At 38.3% G+C, this 13,822-nt stretch overlaps 1 protein-coding gene across 1 annotated transcript; it reads right to left on the minus strand.

The window, feature by feature from the left end:
• Positions 1–7,637: 7,637 nt before the first annotated feature.
• On the minus strand, positions 7,638–10,720 carry LOC141588319 (uncharacterized). Its single transcript, XM_074409766.1, has 3 exons — positions 10,208–10,720; positions 8,885–9,502; positions 7,638–8,783 (listed from the first exon to the last, which is right to left on the minus strand). Exons 1-3 carry the CDS (start codon positions 10,718–10,720, stop codon positions 7,638–7,640), a joined length of 2,277 nt encoding a protein of 758 aa, XP_074265867.1.
• Between the last annotated feature and the right edge of the window lie 3,102 nt (positions 10,721–13,822).

Below are 13,822 nucleotides of genomic sequence, written 5' to 3' on the forward strand. Positions count from 1 at the left end.
ATATCTTCCTCTCTTAACAACTCACCAATATCTTGGAGATTAGGAAAGATAATATAAGGAGAAAAAAAATCTCTATCAATATTATCCTAATACCTTAACCCTTATCCAAGCAAAGACTTATTGTACAAGAAAGAAATTACTATTCACGTTTTACTGTTCACGACACTATTCACGGCACTGTTCATGCAACACTATTCATCCCTAATATTTTTATAAGATATAAAGGAATAAATCAAATAATAAAGGGATAATAAATCTCTAATCAAATATTATTTTAAAGATTTACTCAATCTTTTCCTTCTATCTTTGCAAAAGTAATATCTTATAAGTTAGGAAAAAATAAATTAAAATAATATAGTAGAGATATGAAATCTCTAATCAAATATTATAAAGATTTATATAAAACCCCAACTTGTACAAAGAGTAACCGTGTACGAGAAAGAAACGACTCATAAGCCCAATCCTCTTTCACGAAAACCCTAGGTAAGATAAATTAGGTTTAGGGTTTTTTAGAGTATGTAGAAACTGGAAACCCTAATTAGCAAGATGCCTCAACTCATAAGTTTATTCAAACATAATTACTAATTATAAGCTCATAGTAAAACCATACTCAATATTAAAATAAGCTCCCTTGTAAAATAAATACTTTTACTAAAACATTTAAAACGGTTTTCTAAAAACAATTTAAAAACTATTTTGTCGTGTGTTTTATAAACATCACATCTCAATGTTATAGTAGAAGAGCTATAACATTGAGCTCTTATATAAGTAATGTTATATCTGTGAGACTATAACTTTACCAATGTAAGAAGTCCATTCTTACGTTACCATTACGAGATAATCACCTATGCTATTCTAATCTTCTTTAGGAGATCTTCGAGTGTAGGCTACTTCATCATTCAAGCTTGATCAATCTTTAAATGAGCTTCATCTTCTCATGAATGCTTGAATAATTCTTCAATATCTTGTGATATTTGATCCTTGATTGAGGGCTTGATCATAATATAAACGCATCATACTTCCATCACAATTCCTTAATGCTTGCGATTAGTAAGTCCAATCTAAAAGACTAAACAAACAATTACGCACAACGAGTATATAAAATATAAAGCACTCTTGACATCATCAAAACATAAACATATATATTATATGGTTCAACAAACATGACATGGGTGCTTTTAATTTGGGATCGATCTTGAGTCTCAAATTAGTGAAAATCGTGAAGCCTTTTTTAGATGCCTGTCTTGAGTATTGAGACCCAAATTTTCATGTTTTCGCCTTTCCTGGAGGCGATATTTGTCCTTTCCCTGAAGAAATAGCTGCTATTGGAGGATGGGACCCGGAGAATGCATCCGCCATTCCTTTTAGCTCTCAAGGGTATAAAAGTAAATTTAGGGACTTGCTCGGATTGACCAAGGTTGAGGTGGACCGTCTTGTGACCTCGAAAGGGGTCCGTATGTTTGACTTTATTGACCGATTTATAAATAGGGAAGACCCTTCTATTTCTTATGTTGCGAGGCGCAGGGCCTTCGAGTCTTGTCTACTTCATTGCTATGTCCTTAAAGGGCATGTTGACAAGGAGATGAGAGGAGATCCTCGTTTTCTGAGCCTAGTGGAACAAATGGAGCTGCGCAAGAGCCCAGCATGCCTAGTTTTAGGAGAGACCATTCTTGGTTTGGATAATAGAAAGGCCAACCGCGAGCTTCCTTATTTGGGAAGTCCCATCATTCTATAGGTAAGAACCCATTTTCTTTCTTTTTGATATATGTCAACCGTTTTTTTTTGTGTTTCGTTTTTTTTTCTCTTTTATTTTTGTTTTCGTTTTTTTTTGGTTGATGAAAGGGTATTAATTCCCGTCTTTCTTTGCAGGTTTGGCTGATGGAGCGGCTGCGATTGATCGAGCCCCCAGTTAATGTGCCAGGGTATCATGCTCGATCGATTGCGATGAGAACTAGGCTCTACATGGTGGACTTCACTCGGAGTGCAATTCATCGGGAAAATAAATTGAGGAGGAACGAAGGAGGTCCTCTGATCCGGTGGATCGTGCCATGGTGGCATCTCAGGTCAGTCACTGGAGTCTCATCTTTGGATTTGACACAGTCAGTTCGTATCCCTTGCTTGGAATTCATGATTTGCATTTATCCGGATAGGTTGATGAGGCAAGTGGGCCTTAAGCAGAAGATTCCGGAGCTTGACACCGTCTCTCAAACTGCATTGGTGAATACTACAGAGATTTGTCGGGAATGGGCAATTAGGTGGGCTCAGAGGAACATGTGGTTCATACCAGTTCAAGTTGGCTCCTTATGGGTATCTGACTCATACTTGCAATGGAGGAAGGCTGGTACTCCTGAAGAGCGTGAGAAATTGAGGAAACGCGAGCCTGTTGATTACAAGATTCGCGAGGTATCAAAGGAGAACCAGAAGTACTTGACTGAGGAGGAAGAAGAAGCCGGATTCCGAGTCGTTCCTCCGTCGAAGAAACCAAGACTGCTTCTGCCGTAGAGATGGTGTTGGATTGAAATGGCAAGGCTAGACCACGAGATAGCACAAGAGCGCGCTGCTCGTGATCGAGACAATAAGTATGACAAGGGTGACAAAGGCAAAGGGAAAATGGAAGAATAGCCTTAGTCATTTATTTATTATTATTTATTATTATTTAAGTTGTAATAAACGACGGGGTTTTTAGAATCCTAGCCTAGCATTTATTTTCAGCATTTTATATTATTTGGCATATTATTATTATTTATGGAACAAATGAATAAAAGATTAATTAGTTAAGAAACTATTATGATTTCCTTTTATTATTCTTGTCGAATTCCAAATGCAAATGCAGATGTCATTCTATTTACATTTTTAAAATAACGGGTTGTATCCTGTGAAGATTGCCTACGTATTCATTAAAAATAAAAGCAAACCCTGTGCGTAGTTCGAGTAAATATAAAAGAATAATTGTTCGAAGCAAGAGCTTGTAATGAACTTTAGAAAATAAGCATGAGCTTTACTTACTCCTAAAATACAATTTAATTTATTTGATGATGTAAGGATGTCGAATTGTCAAAATGCAAGAGCAAAGTGACATAAGCTTTTTTTCAGCGGGCCAGGGGCCATTTTTATTTCGTGTCGCATGAGCGACACGTGGGTGTTTACACGAAGCGCGTTTTCTGTCCTACACTAGGGGTAATATCGTTTCAGTTGGTCGAGGTTAGTTGGGTTAGCAAATTCATTCCCATCGAGGTCCGTAATCCTAACCGCACCCCCCGAGAGTATGGACTTGACTAGGAAAGGTCCGGCCCAATTGGGTTTAAACTTTCCACGTGGATTGACAGGTAAGCGAGCTCTGACTGATTTGGGAACCAAATCTCCTTCTTTGATGTTCCTGGCCTTAACCCGCTTATTGAAGGCTCGTTTGATACGTGCCTGATATGTTTTCACATTATGTAATGCACGCAACCTTCGTTCATCCAAGAGGATGAGTTCTTCATAACGGTCCCTATTCCATTCAGCTTCTGGGATTTGACTTTCAAGCAAAATGCGTAAGGATGGGATTTCTAGTTCGACTGGTTGCACAGCTTCTATGCCATATGTCAGAAAGAAAGGAGTAGCCTCAGTGGGTGTCTTAACTGATGTGCGATAATCCCATAGCGCGAAGGGTATTTTGCTAGGCCAATCTCGATAATTGTCGATCATTTCTTGAGGATCATGACGACATTTTTGTTAGCTGCCTCCACCGCGCCATTGGTTTGAGGTCTATAAGGCGAGGAATGGTGGTGCTTGATTTTATATTTGGCTAGCAATTGCGCAGCTTCGGCTTGGAAATGTGACCCATTGTCACTGATGATCTCATGTGGGCAACCATATCGACAGATGATATTGGTTTGTATGAACTTTGCCACATGTTTAGTTGTAAGAGCAGTATGGGATGCTGCTTCGACCCATTTCGTGAAATAGTCGATAGCTACCAAAATGAAACAATGACCTCCTGTTCCAGGTGGAGTTATCTTCCCGATGATGTCAATTCCCCAAGCAGAAAACGGCCAAGGAGAGGTCATGGTGTAAAGCAGTGAGGGAGGGACAAGTTGCACATTCCCGAAGATTTGGCAATTATGGCAACGTCTGATGTATTTAATACAATATGACTCCATTGTGGTCCAGTAATATCCTAGACTCGTGATTTTCTTTGCCATCATGAATCCACTCATGTGAGGACCGCATTCTCCATCGTGAACTTCTTCCATCACTTTTTGTGCCTGCGAATGATCAAGGCAACGCAAAACTACACCAAGAGGTGTTCTTTTGTACAATTCTCCTTGCATGAGGAGGTATTGAGAGGATAGTAGGCGTATGTCGCGTTGTCCCCTCTTATCTATATCTGGTGGGTATATACCATTGAGCTTGAAGTTTAGAATGGCTTGAAACCAAGGTTCCTCTAGGTTTCCTTCTTCATCTGTAATTTGGTGTACATAGGCTGGTTCTGACCGCCGTTCGATGCATAAAGGCATTTCTATCATGTTGTCTGGCATATTAATCAAAGATGCAAGTTTCGCAAGAGCGTTCGCAAATTGATTCTCTTCACGAGGTAGGTGTAGATAAGTGACTTGATCGAATAATTGGGCAACTTGATCTATCCTAGCCTGGTAGGGTGCTAGACTTTCACTTCGAATTTTCCAAGATCCCGTAATTTGGTTAATGATAAAGGAGGAGTCCCCGTGAACTCGAAGATTCTTGATGCCTAAAATTACTGCTGCTTGTAGAGCGATGAGGCAAGCTTCATATTCTGTTGTGTTATTTGTCACCTCGAAGTCGAGTTTGACAGAAAGTGGTGTATGCTCGTCTTCAGGAGAAATGAGCAACACACCTATTCTAAATCCTCTTAAATTTGATGCTCCATCAAAATAAAGATCCCAAGAGTCTACACTGGTTTGTAGGATGTCCTCGTCTGGGAATGACCACATGTCTATCGCTTGGGTGTCGTTGATAGAATTGCCTGCGAAGAACTCGACAACAACGCGTCCCTTTATGACCTTCAGAGGTACGTATTTGAGATCGAACTCTGAGAGCATTAGGGTCCATCTTGCCAAACGTTCGTTGAGAACGAGTTTCTCGAAGAGGTATTTGACGGGATCTATTTTAGAATACACCTTGACAGAATAGCTAAGCATGTAGTGGCGTAGCTTCTTTGTTGCCCACACAAGAGCAAGGCATGTCTTTTCGAGAGGTGTGTGTTAGTTATTTAAACCATATTAATACTCATCTTATGATATTAAAATTACAAATTAATTAACAATGGTCTAAATCTACATGCATGCAAAAGAAATGTATAAAAGATGGTATTAAACCATCTTAAGAAAAAAGATCCTTACATTGCTATAAGGCAAATATGGGCACAACTCAAGGACTCCTTCCTTGATGTTGTTCTTGAGATAATCCAACAAGGATGATCCTCCAACAACACCAATTACCAAAATAGGTAATCTCCTAAGGTGGCACCGAAGAATCAACCCAAAATACTACTAAAATACTAACTAGGTAAAATTAGTAGTAATCCTTGTTTGTAATATATTTGATGTACTAATAAATATTATTACTTTGATAATATTATTAGTTAGTTTATATGTGTTTTAAGATAAAAATTATGAACAAAATAAGAAGAAAATTTGGTCTCTAGACCATATGATGAAACCGGCCAAAGAGAGTAACAAGACCAATATTTTCTTCAAATTTTTCACTAGTGAATTAGGTGAATATAAGGGTATATATAGCCAATTATGGAGACAAGCTTAAGTGGAAAATCCACTAAAATGAACACTTGTAGTGTACTCATAAAATCGGTCCAAGTGGACAATTTTGAGTCCAATTCGATTTTCGACATTTGCCCCACAAATGCTTATAAGTCTTATATTTAATTATCTTACATAACTAAATATTAATTTAATTATTTAACCCTTAAATAATATAAATTAACTACCAATGACTACTTAACCATTAAGTAATCATAAGACTATTTTATCAACATACAATGTGTCAATATTAACCCATTTAGCTAATTTTACAACCTCTTGTAAATTTTAATAGCTAATTAATTCCACCTCAAAACATATACACATATCGTATAAAATTAATTAATTAACAATTAATTAATAAATTCTAATCATTTATTATTTAAATATCACATGATTAAATAATAAATCTCATTGTCCCGAGCTCGTAACCCGTCATCAAATAATACATTTATGTGACTAACTAAAAGTCAAATAATACAAGGAATTAATTATCTTGTATCTCATACAAATAATTAATTTATTCTATTTGGGCGTAATCCTATAGGTGTGACCTAAAGGGATCAGCTGATCACCGCCGTCACACGACAGTAATGTCAAACTGTAGTCAGCCAATCATTACCGATTAACGATGACCAGCTGACAAACAAATAAATAAATCCCTGATATTCCTTTTACGAGATTTATTATGTAAACGCACTTATTGTGGAGGACACTACTCCAAAAATCACCCACTTGTCTGACACAAGTGTGCGTTACCAATTCTCTTGTCCAATAATATCTCCCACTCAATCCAAGATGTCTTTCAGGTCATTCTTGCACGTGATCATATCATAAAGTGGTTTCCTCGATCAGGAGAATGACTGTCTGACCGGATAATCTACTATAGATCTCATCCGAGCGTGGCCACGCATTCACAGTCATCTCTCCTCGAGTGGCCTTGAGATAGAATATGACATAAAAGGACAATCCCGTTGACCTATTTTCTTCATTCGATATAGATCACAATGACCCAGTAAATGCTCATCGGCCTCCTTTTACGGTGCGACCTAGAACAAAAACCAAAGCCACCGAAAAACCATACCAACTCAGACAAATACTCACCAGTCTAAAGAATTGACTCGAAGGAATAAATAGAAGTCCTCGCCACGACCTAGCAACAAAAGGACTCTATAAACGGTCACTGTCCGACAAATTGTCTCACAATATGCCTATGTAATCGACCAGTCATCACTATGACCATATGACAGTCGAACCTGTCATCTATCGCCTTACAATCTAGTCACTCCGAGACGTCACCTCATTAAGTAACTAGGGACAAAAATATAATGTTAATCCAGTTCACTTAATAGGGTTCGACATTGTCATTACAACCTATTTGGAGAAAACAAAGTATATAAATTCAGACATAAAACTGAATATAACGATAAATGCAACTATCATATATGAAATAATAAATACAATATTTTGATTATTACATATCATATAATTTACAATGATTCGGCATTCGTCTCAACCCCATCGAAACTACATGACTATCATGTTTAGCTTGAGACAATGGCTTGGTTAAAGGATCAGCGATGTTGTCAGCTGTCCCAACCTTACAAACTGTAATTTCTTTCCTTTCTATTAAATCTCTAATTACATGAAATTTCCTAAGTACATGTCTAGACTTGTTACTAGACTTGGGCTCTTTTGCTTGAAAAATAGCCCCACTGTTATCACAATATAAAGTGATAGGATCCTCGGCGGTCGGAACTACTTTCTTTTTTTTTGGTGAAATGTGAGCTTTTGATTAATCAATAAACAGAAATTACATGTAGTCCACTGTTAATAATACAATTAGGCTTTTACAAAACATCAAATAATAAGCCCTAAGCTTTCAAGCCATTCCTTATCCCCTACTAACACAGGCCTAGTAACTACCTGTATCAATCTTGCCTTCACAGTAGCTTTAATCTCAGCTGCAACTATATCAGGTCTCCTCAGCTTGAGATCAACACGACAACTGTTCCTCTCCATCCAGACTGCATACCAGCAGGCCAGTCTAATCACTCTATAAACCTTCTTCTGTGTCTTTGAAATACCAGTAACAGTGCTCAAATTAATATGCAGCCAGTCCCCTAACACAGCAGCAACCTTAGAGCTATAATCACAGCTCCCAAAGAGATGGCTATGCCTTTCTTCATCTTTTTCACAGAGAACACACCTGTTAGTATTACACAGGCCAAGTGAGAACAGCTTAACTCTTGTGTTCAATGCTTCATGCTTGATCAACCAGCCTATGAGAGAATGCTTAGGAATAGCCCAGCCATCCCAAACATCCTTATACCAGTGGACAGGGGGGTGTGTTCCCTGCATCCACTGGTAACCAGCAGTGACAGTATAACCACTTGAACTAGCTAACCACTGATTGCCTTGAAAACCAGTAGCCAACATTGTCCTAACCTTACAAATATTCCTCCAGTTCCAGTTTGAATCTGGAGGAGGTTGATAACTGTTCCAATCTGTCCCTTTCATATACACATGGTCAACCCAAAGAACCCATAGACGATCAGCTTTAGTATAAATCCAATTGACAAGCTTACCCACTGTTGCAATATTCCACACCCTAGCATCTTTCACACCTAAGCCACCTTCCTTCTTGCTGCAGCAAACTTTCTGCCATGCTACAAGAGGAACCCTATGATATTCAGCATCTCCAGTCCATAAAAAATTCCTACAAATCATTTCAATCCTACTTATAACTCCTTTAGGAATCAGAAATATTGAGGCCCAGTAATTATGCAAAGTGTTAAGCACAGAATTAATAAGAATAAGTCTTCCTGCATAGCTTAATTTCCTAGCACCAAGCCCCCTAATTCTGCAAACAATTTTCTCAATCAAAACCTTGCAGTCACTCCTTTTTAACCTCACTGCCTGCACTGGAATACCCAGGTATTTGAAAGGCAAGGAGCCTTCCTGAAATCCTGAGACTTGAATAATATCCAACTTGAGAGAAGTCTGCTACACCATTGAACACAACTTCAGATTTTGAAGCATTAACCCTCGTCCGATGAGGCAGAGAAGGTAGATAAAGCCCTTAGAAGTAACATAATAGACTGCACATCCCCTTTACAAAACATTAGAAGGTCATCAGCAAAAAGTAGGTGAGTCAGTTTCAGGCTTTTACAAAGAGGATGGTATCTAAAGTACCATCTATTAGTAGCATAATCCAGAACCCTTGATAAGTATTCCATACAAACACAGAAGATAAGGGGAGAGATAGGGTCACCCTGCCTAAGCCCCCTCTTTCCCTCAAAATAGCCAAATTGTGCACCATTCAAACTTAAAGAATAGGTAGGAGAAGAAATGCAACACATCACCCAATTCTTAAACTTACTAGGAAAATTCAATGCATCCATCATTTGTGCCACAAACTGCCACTCAATTGAGTCATAAGCCTTTTGCAAGTCTAGTTTGAATAAGCATCTAGGGGACACCATACTTCTATTGTAGAGCCTTACTAGATCTTGGCAAATCAGTATATTCTCCAAAATACTTCTACCCTTAACAAAAGCCCCTTGGTTCTTACTAATGATGTCAGGGAGTATGGCAGCCAACCTATTGCACATAATTTTTGAGATAGCTTTGTAAAGAACATTACAACAGGAGATTGGACGAAAATGCTTCACACTGGTAGGTCTGTCCAGTTTAGGAATGAGTGTTATTGTTGTAGCATTGATCTGAGTTAATAACTTGCCAGTATCAAAAAATTTCTAATGACACCACACACATCATCACCCACAATACTCCATGCATCTCTATAAAACTGGCTAGTATAACCATCTGGACCTGGTGATTTGTCCTTAGGTATCTTGAAGATACTCTGCTTGACTTCCTCATCGGTGATGGGAGTGTCTAAAATGGTCCAGTGTCTTTCTTTGCATCTGACAAGGTCCCCTGGTGACTACATCTTCTTTGGACAGCCAAAGTATCAGTGTGAGAGCCTAGCGAGGTTCGATAATAATCTAGAAAAGCTTGTTGTATAGTATCACCAGTGGTACAAACATTACCATTCATGTCTTCAATCTGCATAACCTTATTCAACATCACTCTCTTCTTGATAACTTGATGAAAATAGGAAGTGTTGAGGTCCCCTGAAATGGACCCTTTGAATTTTTGCTTTATGAGAGAGGAAACTATCCCTGGCCAAAATAAGTTCCTTGAGTTCATTAGCAGGTCATACTCTGTTGAATCGGATCCAAATCCCAGGAGAATCAACCAACTTCTTTTGAATTTGTTGCGATGCAATTACCAAGCAATTTAGTCTTGTTTTCAATATCGAGAGAAACAATTTTTATTCAAACTCTTGAGAACAGGTTTAAGAGCTTTCAATTTCTTCACCACATTAAACATTTTAGTCCCTTTGTAGGACTGCTTCCAAACACCTTCCACAAGTAGCCTTTGAAATACTCGAGAGATCCCCACATATTAAAGTATTTGAAGGATTTCTTTCCATTGAATTCAACTTTCCTATCCACAATGGTGCAAGGGCAGTGATCAAACATACCCTCAGGATGGAAATGTGCCATGTACTCTCCATAATGACTCATCCATTCAGGGTTTCCCATTGCCCTATCTAGCCTACTATAAACTCTGTCAGAAGGAGCTTGCTTGTTAGACCAAGTAAACAAAGCCCCAGTAGCTTTAATATCCTCCATTTCACATAAAGATACACATTCCTGGAAGTGTTCCATTTCTGCATCTGTAGTATTACCCCCCAATCTTTCAATTGGAGATAACACAGTATTAAAATCTCCTACCCACAACCAAGGCAAACTGCAAGTAGAAGCTGTATCTTTCAGAAACTTCCACAGAATAGTTCTCTCCATCAGGTCATTAAAAGCATAAATCACAGTCAGTAGAAATTTCTTGTTATCCACTTTAGATTGAACCAACATATGGATATACCGAGAGCCATAGTTCAGAAATTGCACATCAAAGCAAGTAGGATTCCAGAGCAACCAAATCCTTCCCCCTTTATGCCAACTACAGTTGGTAGAAATACTCCAGCCATCAAAAATTGTAGTTGCCTTATTCAACAAAGTACTAGGTTTAAGCTTAGTTTCTAATAATGCAAAAAGTCGGAACTACTTTCAGTCCCTCTAAAAATTGCCTAATCCAAACAACTTCTTTTGCAGCTTCAGAGGCTGCAATGTACTCAGCTTCCGTTGTAGAATCAGCAGTCACAGACTCTTTGAAACTTCTCCAACAAACCGCCCCTCCGTTCAACAAAAAGACAAAACCAGCCTGGGATTTCAAATCATCCCTATCGGTTTGGAAACTGGCATCCGTATAACCTCTTATACGTAATTCAGATTCTCCTCCAAACACTAAGAATGATTCTTTAGTCCTTCTCAAGTACTTCAGAATATTCTTGACGGCTATCCAGTGACTCTCACCTGGAGTTTTCTGAAAACGACTCGTCATACTCAAAGCATACGAGACGTCAGGACGAGAACACATCATAGCATACATGATCGATCCAACAGCGGAAGCATAGGGAATCGATTTCATGCGTTCAATATCATTAGGCTTAGTAGGACACTATGACTTACTCAAAGTGATCCCACTGCCCATAGGTAGAAAACCTCTCTTGGAGTTTTTCATATTGAATCGGTCAAGAATCTTATCGATATATGCTTCTTGACTCAATGCTAATATCCTTTTGGGTCTATCTCTGTAGATCCGGATACCCAAGATGCGCTGAGCTTCTCCCAAATCTTTCATTTGGAAGTGATTTCCCAACCACTTCTTAACAGAAGCAAGCATATCAACATCATTCCCAATGAGTAATATGTCGTCCACATAAAGAAGTAAGAAAACAACTTTACTCCCACTAAACTTCATGCATAAACATGGTTCCTCAACACTTCGAGAAAAACCATTCTGTTTAATAACATGATCAAAACGATGATTCCAACTCCTTGACGCTTGCTTAAGACCATAAATGGATCTCTTAAGTTTGCATACTTTGTTAGGATTTTTAGGATCCACAAAACCCTCAGGTTGTGTCATGAACACTTCCTCTTCCAGAAACCCGTTCAGGAAAGCGGTTTTGACATCCATTTGCCATATCTCATAATCATGAAATGCAATCGCTAACATTATCCGAACAGATCTAAGCATAGCAACTGGTGCAAAAGTTTCATCATAGTGTAAACCATGAACCTGAGTGAAACCTTTTGCAACCAATCTAGCTTTGTAGACATCTTTATGTCCATCCATGCCGATTTTAATCTTGAATATCCACTTACACTGAAGAGATCGAACATCTTTAGGTAAGTCAACCAGGTCCCATACCTGATTATCGTACATGGAATCCATTTCGGATTGCATGGCTTCGAGCCATAGCTTAGAGTCAGAACTCATAATAGCCGCTTTATAGGTCTTGGGTTCATCACTTTCTAAAAGTAAAACCTCATAGTCACCATCTTCCTCGATAATACCAAGGTATCTATCAGGCTGGCGACTAACCCTTTCTGACCTCCTAGGTTCAGAAGGAACAATAACCGATTCAGACGTAGAAGGAACATCTTCCTGTATTGTCATATCAGTTTGTGGCTCTTGAACTTCGTCAAGTTCAAATTTTCTCCCACTCTGTCTTCTAGAAATAAACTCTTTTTCTAGAAAGACAGCTTCACGAGCCACAAACACTTTGTTCTCGTTACTATTGTAGAAGTAATATCCACAAGTTTCCTTAGGGTAGCCTACAAAAATATACTTTTCAGAATGAGGTGCAAGCTTATTGTCAGACTTGGTCTTAACATAAGCATCACAACCCCATACTTTCATGTATCGCAGATTCGGGACTTTCCCTTTCCATATCTCATATGGAGTTTTGTCAGTAGCTTTAGTGGGACTTTTATTAAGTGATTGTACAATGCAGATAAAATGGCAAAACCCCGAATGACTTAGGTAATCTGTTTGACTCATCATCGATCGAACCATATCTAATAAAGTTCGATTCCTCCTTTCAGCCACACCATTTAATTGTGGTGTGCCGGGAGGAGTTAACTGAGATACAATACCACAGTTTATAAGGTGATCTTTAAAGTCATTGCTTAAATATTCCCCACCACGATCTGATCGTAATGCTTTAATCTTCTTATTTAATTGGTTTTCTACTTCATTCTGAAACTCTTTGAACTTATCAAAAGCTTCACTTTTATACCTCATTAAGTAGATATACCCATATCTACTCATGTCATCGGTAAAAGTAATGAAATAGTCATAATTACCTCTAGCAGTGACTGTCATTGGGCCACACACATCGGTGTGTATTAAACCCAATAACTCACTAGCTCGAGATCCTTTTCCTAGAAAAGGTGAACGAGTCATCTTTCCAAGAAGACAAGATTCACATGTACCAAATGATTCGAATCAAAAGGTTTAATTACACCAGTCGACACTAGTCTTTTAATGCGCTTCTCGTTGATGTGTCCTAATCGACAATGCCATAAATAAGATAGATCAGGATCACCTGTTTTGAGTCTTTTATTATCTAAATGATAAACATCGTTGCAAGTATCTAGAATATAAATTCCATTGATCGAAATAGCTTGGCTATATACAATCCCATTAAGGGAAAAAGTACAACACTTGTCTTTAATTACAAAGGAAAACCCTTCCGTGTCTAACACAGATACAGATATTATATTTCTAGATAGCGTTGGTACAAAATAACAATTATTTAGATGTAACTCCAACCCCGAAGCTAAACTAAGTACATAAGTTCCTACTGAGACGGCAGCTACTTTAGACCCGTTTCCCATTCGGAGATCGACATCACCCTTGTTTAGCTTTCTTATGCTTTTTAGGCCCTGCAAATGATTGCACAAGTGAGAACCACAACCAGTATCTAATACCCAAGTTGTATTTGAAGCATAATTTATGTCTATCATAAAAGATTCAGTTAAGAAATTACATGTCGGCTTCACAATGCCAGCTTTTATGTCATCCAGGTACTTTGTGCAATTACGTCTCCAATGTCCCTTGTTATT

The sequence above is a fragment of the Silene latifolia genome, chromosome 6 (genome assembly GCF_048544455.1).
Source record: "Silene latifolia isolate original U9 population chromosome 6, ASM4854445v1, whole genome shotgun sequence".
In the NCBI taxonomy this organism is placed as follows: domain Eukaryota; kingdom Viridiplantae; phylum Streptophyta; class Magnoliopsida; order Caryophyllales; family Caryophyllaceae; genus Silene; species Silene latifolia.